This window comes from Musa acuminata, chromosome BXJ3-11 (assembly GCF_036884655.1).
Source record: "Musa acuminata AAA Group cultivar baxijiao chromosome BXJ3-11, Cavendish_Baxijiao_AAA, whole genome shotgun sequence".
NCBI classification, from domain to species: Eukaryota; Viridiplantae; Streptophyta; class Magnoliopsida; order Zingiberales; family Musaceae; genus Musa; species Musa acuminata.
In genome coordinates this window covers 5,876,746-5,898,726 of record NC_088359.1, presented here as the reverse complement: position 1 = coordinate 5,898,726, position 21,981 = coordinate 5,876,746, and the positions used below count along the sequence as shown (strand labels likewise).

General features: G+C 41.4%; 3 protein-coding genes across 5 annotated transcripts; all 3 read right to left on the bottom strand.

The window, feature by feature from the left end:
- Window positions 1-2,886: 2,886 nt before the first annotated feature.
- Window positions 2,887-5,510, bottom strand: LOC135653414 (uncharacterized). Its single transcript, XM_065175372.1, has 2 exons — window positions 4,869-5,510; window positions 2,887-3,386 (listed from the first exon to the last, which is right to left on the bottom strand). Exon 1 carries the CDS (start codon window positions 5,408-5,410, stop codon window positions 4,892-4,894), a length of 519 nt encoding a protein of 172 aa, XP_065031444.1. The 5' UTR covers window positions 5,411-5,510; the 3' UTR covers window positions 2,887-3,386; window positions 4,869-4,891.
- Window positions 5,511-6,054: 544 nt separating this feature from the next.
- Window positions 6,055-15,610, bottom strand: LOC135652597 (small nuclear ribonucleoprotein SmD3b-like). Its single transcript, XM_065173644.1, has 5 exons — window positions 15,366-15,610; window positions 15,167-15,219; window positions 15,026-15,092; window positions 14,879-14,935; window positions 6,055-6,392 (listed from the first exon to the last, which is right to left on the bottom strand). The coding sequence occupies exons 1-5, from the start codon at window positions 15,522-15,524 to the stop codon at window positions 6,327-6,329; spliced, it is 402 nt and encodes a 133-aa protein (XP_065029716.1). The 5' UTR covers window positions 15,525-15,610; the 3' UTR covers window positions 6,055-6,326.
- An 808-nt stretch (window positions 15,611-16,418) lies between these two features.
- Window positions 16,419-21,742, bottom strand: LOC103970617 (protein ELC-like). 3 transcript variants are annotated; one of them, XM_009384462.3, is made up of 2 exons: window positions 20,223-21,742; window positions 16,419-16,788 (listed from the first exon to the last, which is right to left on the bottom strand). In XM_009384462.3, exon 1 carries the CDS (start codon window positions 21,452-21,454, stop codon window positions 20,228-20,230), a length of 1,227 nt encoding a protein of 408 aa, XP_009382737.1. In that variant the 5' UTR covers window positions 21,455-21,742; the 3' UTR covers window positions 16,419-16,788; window positions 20,223-20,227. The 3 variants fall into 3 exon arrangements, with proteins under 3 accessions (XP_009382737.1, XP_009382739.1, XP_009382738.1); XM_009384464.3 differs by having other exon boundaries at window positions 16,419-16,685; XM_009384463.3 differs by having other exon boundaries at window positions 16,419-16,725; window positions 20,223-21,741.
- Between the last annotated feature and the right edge of the window lie 239 nt (window positions 21,743-21,981).

The following is a 21,981-nucleotide window of genomic DNA, read 5'->3' as shown; positions in this document are numbered from 1 at the left end:
CGATCGCCGAAGGTGGCAACATTTGCGCTTCCTTTGGGAGTGTTGTCCATAGGGAAGAGAGAAGAAAGAGGGATGCAGCACTGTCGGGAAAAGAGAAGAGAGAAGGATGCGGCACTAAAGGGAAGGGGCCGCCTTGTGCATGTCATTGATCGTCAATCATCGGTCGCCTTGCACCCACTTGGGAGGAGGAGACCTTCGATAGGAGATGTGGCACGTGCCTTTGGAGCAGCAGAAGCAGTAGCAAGAGTAGATTCTCGAGTAAGCGATGCAAGCTTCCATGGTCTCGGTGCCAGTACAACAAGAGGAGGTGCTCCTCGTGTGCAGCTAGCAATCTACAAGGTGTGTTGGGGATCAAGAAGCTGCAAGGAAGCCAATGTACTACAAGCCATAGATGATGCAGTGGATGATGGCATAGACACCTTGTCATTGTCAATCAGTGGGGATGACTAAGTTCCACTTCACAGATCCCTCATCAAATGGCAGCAGAGTTGGTGAAGATTTCGAAGACCACGCTACTATTACATTCACCCTAGGAGCTATGATGTCAAGCTATGAGGATGTTTAAAGTGGTAGAATTTGATCCTCTCGATGCAACAGAAGGCATCGATGAGCAGCTGAACTAGTGCCGGGTGGTGGGCTTGAAAGGTGTGAGTGTTGGTCAGAGTAACGATGAGGATAGGGCGGGATTCCTTGATGTCATACTGGAGACGTTGCTCCTACTGTACGTAGCTCAGGATCTCATGAGCCCACACCACCTTGGTGGGGTCCGGGTGCGACAAGGGACGCACGCATATGCCGTGACAGCCGGCGATGACACGGCTAAAAGCAGTAGTGGTGGGATGAGGGGGAGGGAGTTGGGGTGGCGGAGGGGAGGGGAGGACATCGGGGGTTGGCTCCATGCTTGCCACTATTCTCCTTAAAAGCTGCATGAAGGCGGCCAATGAGGGCATCAAGGGAGAGCTCCTCTACTGGAGGAAGAGCCTCAAGGGATAAGGGAAGAGGCGGTAGTGGAAGTCGCCTCATCCAGGTGACCAAGACCCGTAGTGGAAGCCACCTTGTCTATGCAATGGGGACCGATGATTTGTTTGAGGGAGTACTGACTATGGATCTCCAGAGTCCGGCGATCGGCTCTGCCAACTTGACTTCTACAATAGGAGTCAAACGAGAGAGAGAGAGAGAGAGAGACAGAGAGGGCGCGTAGAGAGGAAGCCGCCTTATTTAGGTGATTGGCACCGATGGTTCCTCGGTGGAGAGGAAGGTACGACAACAAGCACGCTGGCGACAAGGTGGATGCATAGGATCTTGTCGATCGACTCCTTATTGGCCGCTCAAGCATGATGTTGTCGTGTTGTTGGCAACGTTGATAGAAAGTGAGTTAGGTGTCGTTGGACAGTGAGGAAGGGAAGAGAAATCTTGCTTTAACACAAGTGCTCTGATACCATGATAAAATGAAATGTGATTATAAAGCTCGATCATGTTTATTGAATATAATATCTATTTATATAGGTTAGATTAGATAATTTTTCTCAACTAATTAGCGAGATTTACTCATACAGTTAGAGAAATCTTATATGCTATCACCATTCTCGTGTTGGGTCTCTTAACATAGTTACGAAGGTATGATACATTAGGGCATTTGAGATGTCATATAACGATATTTAGGTATAGAAAACAGTAATATGTTCCAGCGGGTCGATGTTATCATCGAAGGCCTCCAATGATGGGAAATAGAAGTTGGCTAAGATCGGCTCCTCTTGGATGTCATTGGTGAACAACGAGTGACCTAAGGTGGGTTGGTTGACCCTTCCTCTCTAGATTGTTAGAATTCTCTTCACATTTTTTCTAAATGTTATTTCATTTGTAATAACTAGATTCTCATAGAATCATTTGTCAAATCGGCTAACTGAGTTTGAGATTCAAGTGGTACAAGATAGTGGTATGGTGGTATATTGAATCCCACAATTGGGGAATGATGTGCTTGCTCAACGGCTTGATGACCCTAAGGTGCTCTTGAGATATTGGCAATGCATCAGGTGAACTCCAATGAGTGTTAGTGCTAGTGTTGATTGAGCTGTTGGCTATGGCTGAGGCGGCAACATCGCTTGTTGAGGCAATAGCCGAACAATAGTTTGCATCATACCCATTAGTACTTGCACCCGTTGGGTGAGGTTTAAGAATGCCTCAGCTGGGATGAGCAGGTGACTTGAGGTCGCCCCTAGGTTGTTGAACGAATGCTAGTATTGCATTAATGTTTGCCCCTAGGTAGATACGTCCATGCTTGAAAAGAATGGCTACTTCTCCTGAATGAAAGTATTATGGGTTGGGGGCAAAGCCTCTTTGCTCGAGCATTCGTTAAGAGGGTTAGTAGGCGGATGTTTTTATTACATTGAGCTCTTTATCTAACATAAAAAATATTAAAAAAAATGCTATTGACGTCTTAGTCTCACCTTGAAAATTCTGAGCTCCCAAGATACCACTTGTATGAAGATCGAGATCCGGAGAGATTTTTTCACTTAGTCCTTCCGATGTTCAAGTTAGTAACTCGAGATATAAGAGTAGAGATTAATAGTTTAAGAAAGTCTCCTTTTTTTTTTTTTTATGTTAGAGATGATTATGTTAGAAATGATTATGTTAGACATTAATAGTTTAAGAAAGTCGCACTAAGGCAACATTTTAAATGACAATGTATCCGAGAGAGAGAGAGAGAGAGAGAGTTCTGACCTATTGTTTATTTATCCGAATAGAGTTTATATATGACCTATTGTTTATATCAGAAGGCTCCACCGCTTCTGATATCTCCAAATACCAGTTACTGACCTTTAAATAAGTAGAAAGATATGACAGATCCTATCTTATCAAATCAACAGCCCATTCTCTGAACAATCATAGGCGAATAATATTATTTTTATTAAAAAAAAATCCATGTGTGCTCCAAATACCAAGATAACAAGCAAGCAAGCTTTGATATTGCTCGAAAATATCTCCAACAATTGCATGTGAACACAGTTCTCTTTTTTGTTAAATAGCCAAATGTACCTCAAATACCAAGGATGACTAGCAAGGCATGACACAAGAAATAGACATCTTTCAAATAAATTCCGTTTTGGATTTGTCATTTTCCATTTCTTCAGTGACTGTTTCCCAAGATGTCGACAGGAGCAATTTTGTCATTACCACCATTAATCTCCATAAATCTTTACCAATGAGGTAACATCAAAGGCATATATATTCACCATAGCCGGTCTAGCATGATTGAGCAATGCCAAGGCCATTAGTTTGACCACGAAATCCATCTTCAGAAGAACAATAATTGTGCTTATTTGCCAGAGAGAATTGAATTGTTGCACTTGCCACTTTCATCGGTCCAAATACAAAAAAGCAACCATCTGCTTTTCAAAATAAGGAAATAAAAAAAATCATTAGACGAAGAATAATAGCAGAAGAACCAATTGAATTGAACAAATTGCTTCCTTGTGCAAAATGTAAATTTTAGAAGAACAGCGAAATAGGCTTCTTTTAAAACAAAATCTTGCACATGAATGAATCAGTAATGGTTGTTTGTATGGATTATGAAATAATTAATATGTTCTTATAAAAGGTTAATGTGGAAAGTTTCATGAAACTAGAAGCTAAAGGGGCTATTTATTTGGGGAACAATTAGTTATTGTCCCATGAAAGTTACAATGCTACCAAGTGGCCACATTTCAAATTCATGATTATTTGTAGGAACTTCCTGAAAGATATAACACAAATAGAAAGAACTATCAACACGGTGTATTTCATGATGATTATCACAATCATAAAGAACTATCAAGATATAACTTGCTGTCAGAAAGATAAATATTATCAACCAGTACACTAACATTTTCATGCTTCAAACAGTATCAACCACCTGCCACTCTATCTGGGCAGGTGTAGGAAGTTGGATGTTTCCCTCTCTATTATCTGCTGAGAGCTGTATACTGCGAACGAAGCCTTGGAGATGTTCAGTAGAGTGCACATTGAAGTTAATTCCATTGATGTGAAGCAGTTTATACCGAACAAGGAAATCCTTTGGAGCATTGCACAAAGAAATATATATTGTGTTTTATTTTTTTTCTCCATTTTGGAGAATTTTGATGATATATTTTTTTACTTTCTATTTAACCTATGTCTATGGAGAAGCAAACAAGGCTGCAAATTGGGCAGCAAATTTTGCCGGGAGCCATGAGAGACTAAGATACACTGCTTATTCTCATGACTTTTATTAATTTTGAGGGCTGAACAGGAAGGCATTGTCATAACAGATGTATCTATCAGATAATATAGATTTATGGTTTTTGAACCAAAAAGAGAGAGAGAGAGAGAGAGAGAGAGAGAGAGAGAGAGAGAGAGAGAGATGGAGAGAGTATCAACTCCTCACTGGAATTAACATGCTGAAGATGATAAGGTAATCCATTAGTGAATCCTACTAGATGATTTCATTGGAAAATTAATGAAGCTGATAGACTGAATAAACACCAATAACCTTTACAAGAAGCTGGATATAATAAACTTGCACAAAGCCTAAACTTTAGTTGCAAGATGTGCACGCAGAGGAAACTGTGTAAATTGTAGGTGAGAAGAGTATGATATTTTCTCGTACAATTAATCTACTAAACCCTTGTCATTGAACAGTCTATCAAATCAAGGAATTTAAGGAACATAAGAGGCTTTTATGTTGACACTAACGAGCATGTTGACAGATCAATAACAAGATAGGGATAAGCCTCTCATAAACATCAACTCTTTCTTTCACTAAATCTGTCAATCTTTGCAATTAAACTTCATTAGTAAACGAATTAAATCTAATATTGGAGAGAAAAATAAAAAAAAGGAAAGAGAGCAACCTGAGTCAACAAGCACACTGTTCTCAAGCAGGAGGAGAGAACAAAGATAACTCCTCCAACCTCCTCGAAGCCCGGTGATACTCTACTGTCGTGATCAACGATTCCATCCTCCTCAATATCTCCTGATTCCGAGACTCCATTCCGACCGCCGTGAGCTCCTCCTCCATCGACCGGAAATCCGCCAGCGCCGACCCCTCCGCCGCCTCCTCGTTCCCCGCGGCCGTCGCCTCCTCGTTCCCCGCCGCCGCCTCCGACATGCGAGCGGCCAGCGACTCATCCATCCGGCAAATCGAATTCGCTACGTGCCTCGACGGGCGCACCCTTCTCCTCCTCCCCCAGCGGGTTCCGATGGCGCCGCCGTCGCCGCGGCAGCGTAGCGCCTCACAGCACCGCCGTTCCCCCACGTTCCGCCGCGCCCAACGGACCCGATTCACAGGGCGGAGCCACCGGAGGCTGGCACGGGAGCCAGCGGCGTCCGCGTCCTCGAAGCGACGGTGCACGCCGATGAGGGTCTCGATGTCATCGTCGACGGTCCCGAGCATGTTGGCCGGCCCTGATACGACAGCTTGGCGTTACTTCTGTTTGCCCTCTCCGTCTCTCTCTCTCTCTCTCTCTGTTTCTCCTCCGGAACTCAGATATCGCGTCAATAAATAAATAAATAAATAAATATATATATATATATATATAATTTGATATCGAATAGGGTTGTGAGACGGAGTGGGTTTTGGTTTGTGATTCTTTTTCTTTTCTGTTTATAATTTGCGGCCGTGCGTTTCAGATATTACGACTGATACCTTTTATTATTGGTATTTTTTTATATAGAGGAGAATTCTAAAATAAACGCCTTGGTTTTCCTTTTTTGACCAAAATCCTATCCTAGTCTTGTTTCCATCCCCGGAGTTCTCTATCTGTCTAATTTTGCATCCCCAACAACCAAGGGATGTTTGATTCTTCGAGTGAATCCCATGAAAAAGCCCACGATTTTTATACATGGCTTTTGATTTTTCCGCATCGCACCCCATTTTATCTTTATTCTTGTATAATGATTTTTTTTTCTGAAATGACCAGAATACCATCTCGAATGGAGAAAAATGGCTCACGGCAATGAAACAATCAATACACAGATGCAGTGTATCAGAGGTATGATCTATCTGATGATTGATGACACCACCTGCTCATCCTCATGTATGCAACCTGAGATGGGCCGGTCACTTCCAACCCTGGGGTTTGCTGTTAAAAATCTAAGGTAGCTCGTTCACAAAAGCACAATTCATTTGTCCTGACATATTTAACGTTTCGATATCAGCGACTACTAAAAGAAACTTACAAGGACGGTGAGGTAAGGTACATCATAGATCATGAGATGACACTGTGATTTCGAGGACCCTTCAAACAGGAAAGAAGTTGGTCCATAAAGTCCCTAAACCAGCGATTACTGCACCAGCAAGAAGTGACAGACTACCTTCTTATCGGAGGCACCGGACCTCTGCCAGCGGGAGCACCAGCACGGCCAGCAGCTTGTGCCTGAAATGGAAGCCACCATATGTAATAAATACTCTGTTGTGGTTTCATGAAGCAGTTAATGGGAAAGCAATACCCGGATTCATAAAACGTTCCATACATAAGCATGCACATGCGCAGCCATTACAGGATCAAGTAATTAAGGTTTCTTGCGATACAAACATGGATATAAAGGAGGTAATATGTCTTGGCACACAAATGCAATGGAAACGATATTATAAAAATCAATATGCACTTAACATGATAAAAGTCCCAAACAATTAAGAAATGAAATATCACAAATAAGACGAAAGTCAATAGGAGTTAAGACAACAGCTGAAACACAACGGAAATAACAAGAATAGCATAAAGAAAAAGAAGTGCAAGTCAGAGGCAAAGCAGGTAATCACAGTCACAGAGGTGGAAAAGCTGAGAAACAGGCAATGCCAGAGTTGGCTAAGAAAAAACGGGAAAGAGATACATGGTGGCAACAAAAAACAATGAAGCAAAATTAGCGGTAAGCAAACGTGAAGTTTCAACAGACAGCAACAACAACTAGAGGTCGAGAATGGAGAACAGAAAGCAAAGATAATATTAACACTGATGACAAGAGATCAAACCGGCAACAATATTTTTAATAACACATGGGCAAGAGAGAGGCAGGAAGACAGGCTCAAGAACATATACTTCCCTCTTTGTTCTTGTGTTTTTTTTTCATTATTAACACTGTCTTGTTCTCGTTCCAAATTATTTATTCTTCTCAAGAAAGCACATCTTATAAACACGTGATTAACCAATCAAGATTCTTGGTGTACCACTAATACATACAAATTATAGAAAATTAAATAAGAACAGACTAACAAAAGATCATATATGATAAATTACAACTACAGTTAGTAGGTTATTTTTCATGAACGGATGGTTAGATGATGATCGATGATACTCCAATAATAACTACTTCATAAGTTTATATATTTTTCTACCAGATAAGGCATTTTGTTGCTTTGTTAATGTTGCATTATAAGAATTCAGCATTCAAAATACCCTCTATTATTATCAGTCTTAAATTTATCCTCAAATGTAAAATGATGGCTTGTTGCAACCTACTTGATATCTTAGACATTAGAAAATGTGATGCAATTTACACTTTCTATGTGGTTAATCATGAAAAAAAAAATCTTTAGAATTATCATGCTTGATTGAGAACAGGCCTTGGTACAAGGTTGCCCCTTGGAATCTTGGAGCAATCTGGAGACTAGGGTTCGAGTCATACAAGTAGCCTCTCTATATTTAGAGGTAAGGCTGCATACATTGACGCTCGCTCTCCAGACCCCGCATTAGTGGGAACCTCGTATGCTAGTACACCCTTTAAAATTATTATGCTTCTTCACCTTTTAAATGAAAACAATGTTACAAACATCCTGCATTTACTAATAAAAAGGACGAGAACAGTGGAGAGCGACAGCACCATGTGAAAGTAGGCCAAATTGCATGTTACAAATTAGTCAAATCCAAAATGTTCTTTTCATCTTCTCATAGGTTGCTAAACTATCTACTAAAAAAATCCAAGAAAAAAATATAACGCTTACTATCCTAAAAGTGGCATTGATCATAGAGTTGTCAAGACCATAAAAAATTATTGTGCCATGTTGTCACGGATAAAGTTGTAAACAGGGTGTTCAATGTAATGCTCGTATATATCCGTGTCTTTCAATTTTGTTTATGCTTTGCACAACATGTAGAGGGCTCACAATAGGTTTAACAATCCCATTTTGGTTGACTTTTGTAGTCATTTTAGATTTGTAAACGCAAGTTGTGTACAGCCGTCGTGCAGAAGCAAAACTACCCAAAAACAAGCCATTTAGACAGTCATTTTGGGAGTTTTCTAGCTCCATAGAGTGGTGCAGAGTGTTAGCCAGCACAGCACCGAGGGTGGCACATGACTAGATAGGCCTTTTAAATAGTATCTAGAGCTGGTTCGTTGTCTTGTTCCATAGCAATATGATATGGGCACTTGTGGAGACTTCTGGTCGCGACGAACCACCCTGGACCCTTTGTCGCACAACCGTTCAGAGTAAAGTCTATGTTTGTAATTTGCATTGTCAATCAAGTGTTTACCAAAATGATTGCTTGTGGATCTTCAGTTAAAACGTTTTCTCTAACCCGTCTTCTCTTTTGTAGGTCCTTAAGAGACCACAACAGGTTTCAGGGAGGCTGACCCTTTGCGAACGAACACGAAAGGGTGTTGCACGACTTAGGTAAAACCAGCTAAGTCCATGAAAAATGGTATCGGAGCGGGACAAGCACACTTAGAAACACTGTGCATGCAAACACGGAGGACATAGCAGGGCTGCGTTGAGGGCAACCAGCATGCGTGACTGTTTGAGGAAAATGGGCATTGAGACGTAGGGAACGGAGTCGCTCAAAGGAGTGAGCATCCGAGATTGACATTCAAAGGAATGACCAACCCTTCTTGCGAACGGCACCACGAGAACAAGTAAGCAGGGAAGAACGCGTAACACACAAAGGTTGAGATGGTTGAGTTCAAGCTACGACTTGACATTGGCAACCAAACTTGACAATACTCAAAGCAAGCGAGACGCTTAACAAAGGATGAGACCGTGCAAGGTGGGTGGGTTGCTCAACGATCGAAAGAGTTGTGCAAAGCTCGTAGAGGTGAGGAAAATTGCTAACTCAAAGAATTCGATACTCATGCAAGGGCTTATATGGGGACGATGGACTGTCCGTGGCTATCCAAAGGCGACCGAAACTTGGTGCTATGAAGCATTAAAATTTTCTCTTCGGCATGGGAACGATACGTTCGTAAGAGGCTAAAATGTGCAGTAAGTTCAGCATGTTACTAAGCCTTGAGGAGTACAGCGGGGGTTGTACTAGCAACGGGTCATAATCTAGCAAGTGCGTTTGCGGGGGCAAAACAATGTACAATTCGTTTAGCAAGGCAGAGTAGTCCAAAGAGATGGTGATCTTTGAAACTTCCAAAGAGAAGGATGCAAAGAAAAATGTTGCTCTAACGGAACAGATATTCAAGAGGGATAAGTCCCGGTTCTCCAGAGGGAGAATTATATGAACAGACTGCACATGTTGAGGAGAGGTACCTCAAGACAATAACTCCACAAAACTCGACGACCCGAGAGAGCGACGAGGAGTCATCACATGATCTCGCACGAGGTAATGCATTGGTGGATGCATTGCGAGATCAAGTGAGGGTACGACCCAAGGCAACACCAAACGTAGGTATGCTTGGAGTCGATATGATGATCAAACTCAACAGAGGGCTGACTTTTGGAATGATGGACATGAGGCCACCATCAACTCAATGCAAATCGAGGAGTAGTGATTTAAAAAGCGTTAGGCGCTAAAAGGAGCCAAGGTTCCAAAACGCCAGAAGCGCTAAGCGCTCGTCTGAGCGAAGCGAGGCACTAAAATATAAAAATATATTATATAATTAATAAATACAATTATTTAAATAAAAATATGATATTAAATTAAGAAAATCTTAAGTATAAAGTCACAATATCACATTAACAAAAGTCTCAAAATTCAAAATAATAAATAAAGTTAGCAGTATTAAAATTAAAATAATATATTATTAATCTAATAAATAAAAAATTATGTTAACAGTACATTGTTATTGTTAACAATATACTGAGTCGAGTGTGAGAAGAGAAGATACCGAGGCTGTTGACTGAGAACGAAGGCTGCTGACTGAGAGCAGCGACGGCGGTGAGCAATGACAGTGGCAGTAGCGATAGTGGCAGTGACAAGCAACGACAATGGCAGCGACAACGACAACGGAGAGAGGCAAAGCGGAGAGCAACGACAGCGGAGAGTAGTGACAGCGACTGCAGAAAAAAAATGTCAGCGATGGGAGTCGGGTTAAGGTTGGGGAAGTCGCGAGGGGCAATAAAGAGAGGTTGATATCGGTGCTTTAGTTGGTTCGATTGAACCAACTAATGCAAATGCGATCGAACCAGACCTAACATGTTGGTTCGGTAACCTGATTTAACCCGAGCGCTCGCTCGAGCCCAGAATCGATCGCTTGATTTAACTTGGGCACTCGCCCGAAGCGCCCGGTGTCTGGGCTCGAGCGAGCGCCCAAGCAGCGCCTCTTTGAAGCGTACCGCTTGGATAGTAAACGAGGCGCTTGGGCCTCGCCTCACCTCGCTCGAGCACCTTTTGAAATCACTGTCGAGGAGCAGAGCAACTTGGGTGATATTTGGTGAAGTGCCCAAGCCACATGAAGGGAGTCAACATATAAGATGGAAAATAGAGCGGAGGCACAAAGCTTTCCTTGGACAGAGGTTAAGGACATAAACTATTGCAAAGGCAAGAGCGAAGCTCATATCATTCCATGGGTCTCTCATTCTGATGGAGCAGACTCATCTAGCATGGTGCCAAAATTGAAGGAAGCTTGAGGCACATGCACCTTATCTCGACGAAGAATTTGAGGGAAGAACTAAGGCGACTCAACTTGCGAAGGCGAAGTTGGGGTCAAAAGGTCTTGGCACGAGGCGAGAGGACGAAGAGACGGGTACTCTTGAAGAATATGTTGTAATGTTGCCATTCGAGTTACAGCGAAGGAAGCGATGCACAGCGAAGATTGTGCTGGGGAGTAGAGGCCCAGGATCCAAATAAAGTGTACCAATTTCAACGAAGTCAATGGACTTCGAGAGCTTCTTGGCGACAAACTATCCTAGAGCTATGCTTTTCAGTGTGTAACCCGAGTGCGGGTGGACGAAGGTCGATTGCCAAAGGAGCGAACACAATCGGAGATGGCGGAAGCCCTACGATATACTGGCAAAGGCTACACATGGAGAGATCATAGTTCGAGTTCATTCCATAAAGATCATAATGCAATAGAGATATCAAGAGGAGGCAACATGGTGCAACAGATTGTGGTGGAATAGTTCGAGGAAATACGACACACCTAAGACAAGTCCCACGAGGGACATGATCATACGAAGGTATGATCGAGAGCTATTGGGAGCTCCACTTCGGTGAACAACACGACGACAAGAAGCACTATGGATTTAAGGAGTGAATGCCATGATATCGTAGATATGGGTCTTCGGGGCATGTATCGAATTTCACATCGGATGAAAGCCTCGGTCATTAGCATATGGAGGTTGTATACTACTAAGGAAGAATTCCAAGTGCAAGTACCAACGAGTCCCATGGGTGGAGCTTAATTATATAGAGGTATGATCGAAGCAACTGGAGAGCTCCAGAGCTCATATTTGCTTAAGAGAGCCCAACAAGTCAGAGGACAAGGTCGAGTAAGAGAATATTACTCTACAAAAATAAAGCAAAGGAGAACAGAATCGACGTGAACCGTGCAACATGATGGCGGAGGCCATGCATGAAAGTTGCAATCTGTCTTTCCATCGACCAAGGGGAACTTCTCGGAGAACACAAAAGTGTTGAAGCAAGTGATTGAAAGGGACGAGGAAACGACGATAGATCCAAAGGGGCTTAGCTAACCCAAAACCAAGTGTTGATTAGAATAGAGGTGGACTCGGAGGAGTGCCACAGTGATGTAGAAGCAAATCTATCGATCACGAAGAAAGGGACACAAATGCGAGGCAACGAAAAATAGGGCCATAGGTATGACAACGCCATGGTACAGCAGATGTGAGACTTTCGTAGAGTCATCGATCCCTTGCTCACATGGAAGGAGAGCACTTGGTCGTGAAAGGGACCGAGGATGTAAAGAATGCAGAGGCAAACTCCAAGTACGAAGACAAGACTGAAGGGCAGTGGCCAGGGAACTTCGGAATACCAGTGTTAACGGGCTTCTCATCAAAATATCCAAAAGTAAAGGATTTTGGGTCAATACAAAAGTGCTCGACCAAGGAACGAAATAAGCAATACGTGGTATTGTACATTTTCTACTCAGAGGAGTAGGCGACAAAAATGATGAAGATGGTACAATCCTAGAGACGACCAAAACTATTGAAGACTTGCTCCAAGTTGAGACAAACTTTTGCTCTTTTCGGGCAAAACTTCTTGCATTTCAAAAGTTCGATGACAACGAGAAGGCGAATCATAGTAGCTAACTCAACATAAGGAGTGCAAACACTTTAGGTGCTTTGGAAGTGTGAGCAAAAAGCAGGCAAAGGCTAGTAACCAGCTCGATGCATGGAGTACAACTCTCGATGAGACAGACGAAATCAATTAACCTTTATATTCTCAATCCTTAAGAGAATGAGTGAAACCGAATACCCCAGTTTTCTTATTTATCCAACATAAGAGCTCTACACGTGTTCAAAGACCCTTCAAAGAAAGTGAAAGACAACAGTTATCAAATCCTCACCAATGGTGATCGATGCTATCAAAGTTGACTGTCCGCTTCATTTCCCAACAGAACACCAATCGAAAGTGGAAGTGGTGCGAACCTACTTGGAAGCGACAACTAAGTGGAAGAGGAATCAATGGGCAAATTTTATGAAATAAATATATAAAAAAAATTAAAATCTGTGAGGCGATGCTCATTAAAGCTCCAATAAGCATCCACCAAGTTTAAGTAGCATGAGACGTTTAAGAGACTAGCGCATAACAAGGACGATGTTTTCCTTTATCTGAAGCATCCATAAAAACCAACAAAGATTAGCATAACTCAACTGACCCTATATCAAAGTCAGAGTCATTGGCGAGTTGAAGTAGCATGGCGGATCAAAATTTGACTACTCAACAACAATGACAAAGAGCAGCTGGGAGCCAAGAGGCACATTACAATTGGAGCAGAAGATTGAAGATTCAGTAAAGGCACGAAGATGCAACATCAGCAAAGGCTTCGACGAGGACGTCAAAGGAATAAATGGAGAAGAATGTCACAAAGCTGTAAATAGGATGTTCGATGTAATGCTCATATATGTTCGTGGCTTTCGATTTTGTTTATGCTATGCATAGCATGTAGAGGGCTTACGATAGGTTTGACAACCCCATTTTGGTTGGCTTTTGTGGTCATTTCAGATTTGTAAATGCAAGTTGTGTACAATCATCGCGCAAAGGCAAAACTACCTAGAAACAAGCCATTCATACAACTATTTTGAGAGTTTTCTAGCTCCGCAAAGTGGTACGAAGTGCTAACCAACATAGCACCCAGAAGCTACCCGAGTGGCACATGGTTGGATAGGCCTTTAGGGTAGTGTCTAGGGCTGATTTGCTGCCTTGTTCCGTAGTAGTGTCATGTGGGCATTTGTGGAGACTTTTGACGACGACGAACCACCTTGGACCCTTTATCGCATGACCGTTCAGAGCTTGAGAAGTCTATGTTTGTAATTTGTATTGTCTATCAAGTGTTTGCCGAAATGACTGCTTGTGGATCCTGAGTTAAATGCTTTTCTAACCCATCTTCTCTTTTGTAAATCCTTAAGGGACCATAAGAGATTTTATGAAGGCTAATCCTTTACAGACGAATACACAAGAATGTCGTACCACTTAAGCAAAACCAGCTAAGTCCGTGACAATGTGACAATATTATATTGACTCGATATGTAAGCCATCTTACCCTGTAGTATGATGATATGCTAGACCAAGCTAGTCACATGCCATGTAATGTTCCAAGTCTCAACCAATATAATTTGCTAGTACGTTGCAGGCATAGTGCAACACAGTCTGCAATCATAATTGTGGAAGTTATGAAAAGTTTATTTCAGTCATGCTTATATTCTTGAGTCAAGGGTCTAATTGCAAAAATTTATATTTTTAATGTATACATCTATATATTAGAAGAAGAAAAAAATCGAAAAGGCAGGTACTTGTTTCCTAACTGATTGTATTTATGTTATCTGTCCTATAGCCAACCTCTATAAAAGGATGGCTATCAGTGCTAAGAGAAAAAAGAACTCCTCTAGTGCAAGTAAATCTAGCCTTTTCTCTTCAAATATTTCATCCTACTTCTATCCTTTGACTTTCCCTCAAAAGTATTCAACCTCTCGAGCTCTTCAAATCCTTATATATGTTCTTAAGTTTCGTGTTGCTTCTAACCTCTGTCTTCGTGGTTATGCTTTCCTCATCCTTCACTCCCTTCAATTTTGGTCTTTTTTTATTGCATCAATGTCGAATATCAGTTACAGGAAGGGTCAAGGTTAAGTCCAGGTAATCAGATTTAGGTGACAACTATAAGGAACTAGCAGATGCTTTTAATCCTTGCTTTTATCACACCAGCCAACATTCATAGCTTATCAAGGGGTCTATCAGTTCAACAAAGAAAATAGAGGAATTGGTTAGATGCAGTAAGTACCGAATAGCTCAACATGAGCAAAAAATCTAAAGGTAGAATGGACAGCAGATTAACTAATAAAAACAACAATTATTCGAATGACAGTATGCAAAACAATACAGGAACAAAGATCCTGAACAGTAAAGACCAAAACTTAGCTAGCCAGCAGGATGGATAAATTATCTCACTCCAGTTCTATATGGACTCATACAAGTGTACAAACTATTCTACAATATGCTAGAAGATCTCTTTGCAGGATACTCACCCGAGCTCGCATAGCAACAGCACGACCGCGACCAACTCCAAGAGACGATCCCTTGCCCTTCACGAATCCAGCATTTTAATTAAGAAACAGAAGGGAAAAAACAAGTGCATACTGTTCGGCAACAAGAGTAAAAGAAGTTTATCTTACTCTGATTCTCGCATCCAAACGCTTAAACATTGGAGCATTTTTCAGCATATCAGGGATCACCATAAACCTGCAATGACAACCAATATTTTGTTGGTGCCAAGGAAACTGCACTCAATGGACACACGGCAACCATCAGTTTACCTGACTTTGCTGCCTCGGATGAAAACATGCTCCAGTTGTGACACTTTCCCATCCTAATCAAGAAGAAAATAACACAACCAAATAAGATACAAAGAATAAATCGACTGCTACCAGGTGTCATTGGTAGACCAAAACCCTAATTTTCATTGGGTGAAAACGAAGAGGAGGGAGAAGGGAGACGGGGGAAGAATCGGATGACCTTGGCGGTGTAGGTGATGTTCTCAAGCTGGCAGTTCCAGTTGTCCTCGCACTCGATCATGGAGCCACGGTAAAGCTCGCCGCTCTTGAGCTCCACCGTCACCACGTGTCCCGCCGCCTCATGCAGTAGCTTCACCGGGATTCCCAGGCTCCGGCTCATCTTCCCCTCTCCCTCCTCTCTCTCCGGCTTTCGCTTCTCTCCCCTCTCTCTCTCCCTCTCCCTCTGCTCTGTCTCTCACCTCACTCGAACTCTCTCGTGCACGTCCTACCTAAACCCTAACCCAAAATGCCGGAGCTACTGGGCTACGCAACCGGGTTGGCCATAAAAGGCCTTTTTGGGCCTAACCCATTAACTTATTACTCTAAATTCTTTATTACTTTTGGAGATTTCTATTGATAATTTTATTTTTTACTATTTTACAATAAGCATACTATTCATAAGCCCCCTCGTCGCTACGGACAATCTCCTTAAAAAAATAATAAAAATATTATTTTATTATTTACTTTATACAATCATCTAAAAATTAATAAAATCTTCAACTTATGTTTAATTTTAATAAACTGTATCAACTCCTTCCATACAAATATTTTTCTTCCCATTATTTATTTATTTTTCTCCTCTTAATCCTCGAAGCATCTTTTATCATTGATACAAAATAACAAAAAAAGATAGATAATCAATCAAAGGTGAAAAATATTTTTTTTACGTTTGTTAGATCTATTTAATATTTTAGGATTTAGAATATCAGATTACAAATCTGAAATATGATATTCCATGTGTTTTTGTAATAGCTTTTGGATGGATATCATATTTTGTACTTTTACATAAATGGATTTACGAAGTTATAGTGATTGAGGGGTGATAAGAAATAAGAATATGATTGATAATTAGATATTATATATTAGTAAAATTATATTTTATTATTATTTTAGATGACTGTATGGAGTAAAAAATTACTCATAGCTAAAAAAAAAGGCTTGAATTCGTGTAAGAGTATCTTATATGCAGTTTAATATAACACTTGCAGAAGAATATTTGGTCTAGAAAAAGATCGATAGCCAATATGTTTAATTTTACATAAAATTGAGAGTAAGTATCAAACATCCGTTTGTTTTGCTACAATGCATAACACCAAAATCGACATTATTTGCGAAGAGGCAACTCATCAACCAACTCTGATATGGATCTCCAAATTGGCATTGTAAAGTTTTTGGAATGATAAGTCGACCAGGGTGACGTTTCTCTGTGTCTGTGGAAGGGAAGGGAAGGGGGGGGGAAAAGGAAATGCAACTCACCATCAGGAATATCCATATCACTGCACTGAAGACAACCAAAGACCACAAACTCTTTAAGACAACACCTGTGACAAGAAGATGAAGAAAATACTGATATCCTAGTTTGATCTTTAACCTATAGAACCCACCTGGAAAGAGCTAACACTATAAGAATCCAAGAAACAAAAAACATAAATAAAATTATTTCGTAATAGTCAGAATATTAATTCTCTCATGCTTCAAACAGAAAATTTTCACATAACGCTACAAGTTTATTTACAGTGGTTTGAACAACTACATACATTCTAAACAGGAAAACTGCACTTCTTTACCAGCAATTGCTAAGATAATAGTGTTCGGATTCTCAAAAGGAAACTTACACATGTAGTAGTCCTATTTATTAGCCTCTTATGATTCTCTATGATTTTGCTCACAGCTGTTTCTAGAATGTGTTTGGTGTTTTCCCCTGTGTAAGCATGTTAGGTTATATGTACCTTTTAAGAAGAACACTTCCTATACAATAGCTTGTTAGATTCTCCTTCACCAAACTCTTCCTAAGTCCAGAAAAAAATCAAAGATTTATTGCTGTTACATGACTAGAGCAATAACCAACAAGATTGACCTTCTGCCCACCCTAACTAGCCTTACATGTTTTGAGGTAATTCCTTTTTAACAGATACAAAGAAGACAAATAACCAGAATTGGCTGCAAGCTGAACTTAATACTCCAAATTCCAAACTATTATTAACCACATGCAAACAATATAACATAACCGGAAATTCTACCAACCCCAGAAAGATGCTAGAAATCATTCAACAAAATCAAAAAGTCATTGACTCATGCCCATGCTCATCTCATTAAATATAAACTGTAGGTGACCACCATATGTTTTGAGATGTTTCTGACGTGGCAAACAAAAGCTAAACAGTGCAATTTAGGTGGTCATTATAATTGAGATACTACTGATCAGTAAAAGGTAATGGATATATAGTACAACTTTGTTAACAAGATGAGTTTAGGAACTTTTGATGTTGCAAAATTAATATAAGACAAACTAAACAAGTCCAGATAAACAATAGTGAGACAGTACTTTTTTGTTAACAAGATGAAATTGAGACAGACTAAAATAGTGAGACCCAAATGGCTACCCACGTTATACCCTACAATGAAGAATGCCGACTTGATGGGAAATTTCAAATTGTTCAGTGGACATTTCAAAAAACAAACAGGTTCTTCGCTTCTGTATCAATTGTACAAAAGACAGGTGCTTCTGTATCCGTTGTAAAAAAACAGAAAACTGTCTTGATTAATTCATTACCTTGATACATCAAGCACTCATGGAATAACATCTTATTATAGACTGAGAACTTCTATCTGATCCAAATAATTACCTACTTGACAACATACACTTATGAGTTTCACAATTTCAAGCATTTCTATCAAAATCATAATTATTCATGACGTAATAATTCTTTCACAAGGGCATAAAAATCATAATGGTCCAACCCTATGGTCCATGAGAAGATAAATGCATATAGTGCACCTAGAAAGAAGTTATGTTTGGTGTAATGAGTAAGTCTGATGTTGGGAGAGAGCAATTCCTAGTTGACCCATAAAAATTATAATCAGAGTTTAATAAGTATCCTACATGATGCCAAAGATTAAACATTGCATCAATGGATGTTGTCTTAGTATCACATAATTAAGAGGTATAAGCCACATGTCTACTTCACATTTAGAAAAATTAAATTAAAAAATTAACAAGTACCAATGAACCACATCCGGTTAAAAGGGATCCAATCAATAAACCAAGCAAAGCTCTACTTATTTAAGGAACCTCAGCTGGACTCAAAACTCAGAGTTGAGCTCAAAAATGTGTTCAAGTAGTGCTGAGTAATTTAACATAACGAGCAATTTCCATCATGGAAAACATGAATACCACACTGGGCAGCTCATTATTGTAACATGACAATTACAAATGCTAGTTTAAGCAATGATAAATCAACTAAGAGTATTTGATGCTATAAAACAATTAATGTTTATTTAAACTACCGTTTGAGCCATCACTCCTTTAGTCCTGGTAGAATAATTGTCAAGCTTTTCAGAGTTTTCCCTTCTGTGGTGTGAAAAAATGAGGGAAAGCAAGATGTACAATGTTTTCATTGAAAAAGGGACAACCAGTGAATGGGGCTTCCGCTAATGCAGAGTCTGTGAAGGGCCCATGTACACAATCTTGTTCGTAATGATAGAGATTATCTTTATGACTAAAGCTATGCCCATTGTGGTGTGAGGAACATGCATTTTTCCTCAAAACAATCTTAACTTGTACACACCCAATGCAAATCTTAACGTTAATAAATATTAGCAATCTTAAACAAAGAAGCATTCAGAGACTGGTATTTGTCTTCTCACCGATATATCATCTATCATTATAGCCTTAAATTTCAATTTAATTCAACCACTTCATCAGAAATTGCAATTATTATAGAATATGCAAGAGTCCCTTATTGACCACCTGGTCAATAAGGGATCCCAAATCTTCAACAAAAAAAAACCTGCAGGCTAGACCCTTGGACTAAATTTAACCTAATTCTTTTAGGAGTAAGCAGTCTAAGGATATGGTGAACCAGATAAGACAAAATGCAGAACATAAACTTATTGCACAACATTTTCTTTATCTTCTTTTTCTCTGCAGACATCAGCTGATTAGATTTTATTACATCAGATAATTGGATGAATTCAGTTATATCAGTTTCTCCTTTTGGGATTAAATTAGGCTTGATCTGGTTATTCACATAAACTTGGATGGACTTAAGCCTTAGCTTAGTCTTGTCTCAGTTTCACATGTATAACATCTACTCTAAGTGCTTCTGGCTAACAAAATCACGATGCACAAGGTGATTTAATGACTTCATATCTGAGTAGTTTTTCTTTTCTGAGTTCGAGCTCTTTTTTGTTCTAGAGCCTCCCTTTTACGGGGTGGACTGCCAACATATCACTATCAGGATGAATCCTAAAAGAAATCATGTTGGTTCTCCAATAAGAACATCATGATACAGTCTCACGTTATGACAACAATTTTGAATGCCTGCAATACAGTATTTTGGTTCTATAGGCTAAAAAAGTTATTGTCTAATGACATCACCAATATTAGAAGCATCATTAAACTATAATAAAAGCTAAAATTCCATTGCATAAGAATAGCATGGCAATCAATATGCACATCAACATATATCTGAAGAGACATAATCTGGTCTCATACATCCCACTAACAATATTGTAAAGGCATAAATGAAAAACATTATAACAAATTATCATACAGAATAAGTATTAGATAAATCAAATATCATGTCTTACACCGACATAAATGAGAGAACTACAAGATCAAGTCTAAAATCTCATAGACTTCAAACTTAATCCCAACAAATACATCACAAATCACCAAGATGGATAAAGCAGTAAGTTCATAGAGATGATTTATTCAATGACCCATCAGTGGATAATATAAATAAATCCAACCTAGAAAATTGACAAATAGAATAACAACTGGACCACTGTGTACAATCTAAAAGCCATCACTGACCTCCACTAGGAAGCATAGTGTGGCACTCGTGCAGCCATGCTTGTAACCTGGGCCTGCACAAGTGTAGCACGAACCTTGGCTGCCAACGCCCGGTGGAAGAACTGCTCCCTTGACAATGCCCTTATGTTTTTCAGATACGAGTCAAATGGTATTGCTCCCTCTTGCACAGCTTTGTCCAGCGCATAGATGGTGTCCTCAGTTGCCAGGTCGGCCGCCGTGCACTCTTGCATCTGCCTCGACAAGGCATCAACTGGCTCAAAGACATCATCCACATCAACCCCATCATGGCACCGCCGACACAGCCCCTCATTCTCTCTCGCCCACCCCTCAAGCAAATCCGTGTTCATGAGGACGAGTTGCAGCTGCTGCTCAAGGCCCTCCTTCTCCTCTACCATCTCACGGAGCCCGTGGGTAAGTTCCTCTTCACGCCGCCGTAGCTCGGCCTGGGTGGAGAAGAGGCCCTCCATCTCAGCCTCCTGAGCACGGCGCATTGCACCCATGTCCGTATGGACGGCATCCAAGATCTTGGCAACAGCGTTGCGGCGGAAGACCTCGGCGGGGTCCTCGGTGGGCCGCAAGTGTGGATAGGCCTGTGACGACGGGGGCGGGGGGAATCGTGAAGGGCTACCAACGCCAACGCCATACGGGGACGAGAAGGAGGAGGAGGGCAAGGGAGAAGGGGAGGGAGAGAGGGAGGGGGAAGGAGAAGTTGTAGCGTGGTTGGGGCGGGTGTACAGAGGGGGATCGAGGCCGAAGAGGTGAGAGAGCGATCGGACGAGGTCAACGAGGTTGGAGGCGGGGAAGACCCACGAGCGGAGGTAGGGGGCGGCATCCTCGCGGACGAGCCCGGAGGGATCGACGAGGGGGTGACCAGGCTTCACGAGCATGTCGCGGGTGGGGGTGAGGTAGACGGCAGGGGGGCGTCGGGGGTAGGACTCGAGGAGCCAAACGGAGGCCGGGAGGTGGTACACGGCGCCGCGGAAGGAGATCGGGATGGTTCCCTCCGCCTGAAGGAGGTGGGCGGAACGGCCGTCGTTATGGGTGAACGTGGCTGTGCGAGGGCGGAGGGAGGAGAAGGCCTCCGCCAGCGCCACCAGGTGCTGCCGTATATGCCACTTCACGTCCTCCGAGTAGGGCAGCGCCGCCGGGCCCCGCTGCGACAGGGCCGTCGTCAGGAACTGCTGCACGTGCTGGGCGGCCGCCGTCGCCGACGGAGGAGGATGAGGGGCCATCGCCAACGGGGTACTTCAGCCGATCGCGCCCTTTTCTTTTTCTTCCTCGGGAGGCGAGGGTTTCTCACGTTGGGTCGGTCGGTCGTCAATCGACAATTCCACCCACGCTTGTTTCCTTTATTACTCCGGGAATTAGCGGATCGGATTGAAATAGTATCGGAATCCGAATCCTATCATAATTCCAACGTTGTTTTAAGATAGGCTGGCAATTGATCCAAGCCGTTCATCAACAACCCCTGTGCACTCGGTCCAGGCTTTACCAACTGAATTTGTGCCTGAATAATCTAAAGGGCAAATTCGAAAAAACAAACTAAAGTTTCTTTTTTTTCCCCTTAAAACATCTTCAACTTTACTTCAATACCACATAATATCCTTTCTTTAAAAAAAATAAAATTAATCTTAACCTCTATCCCGTCGATCATCACCTTTATCACTCGCTACGTGCTATATTACTCATCAACTTTATACCTTCATTATTCTTGTCATCATCATTCAACCCGTAAAGATGACGGTATCGTAGAGCATTC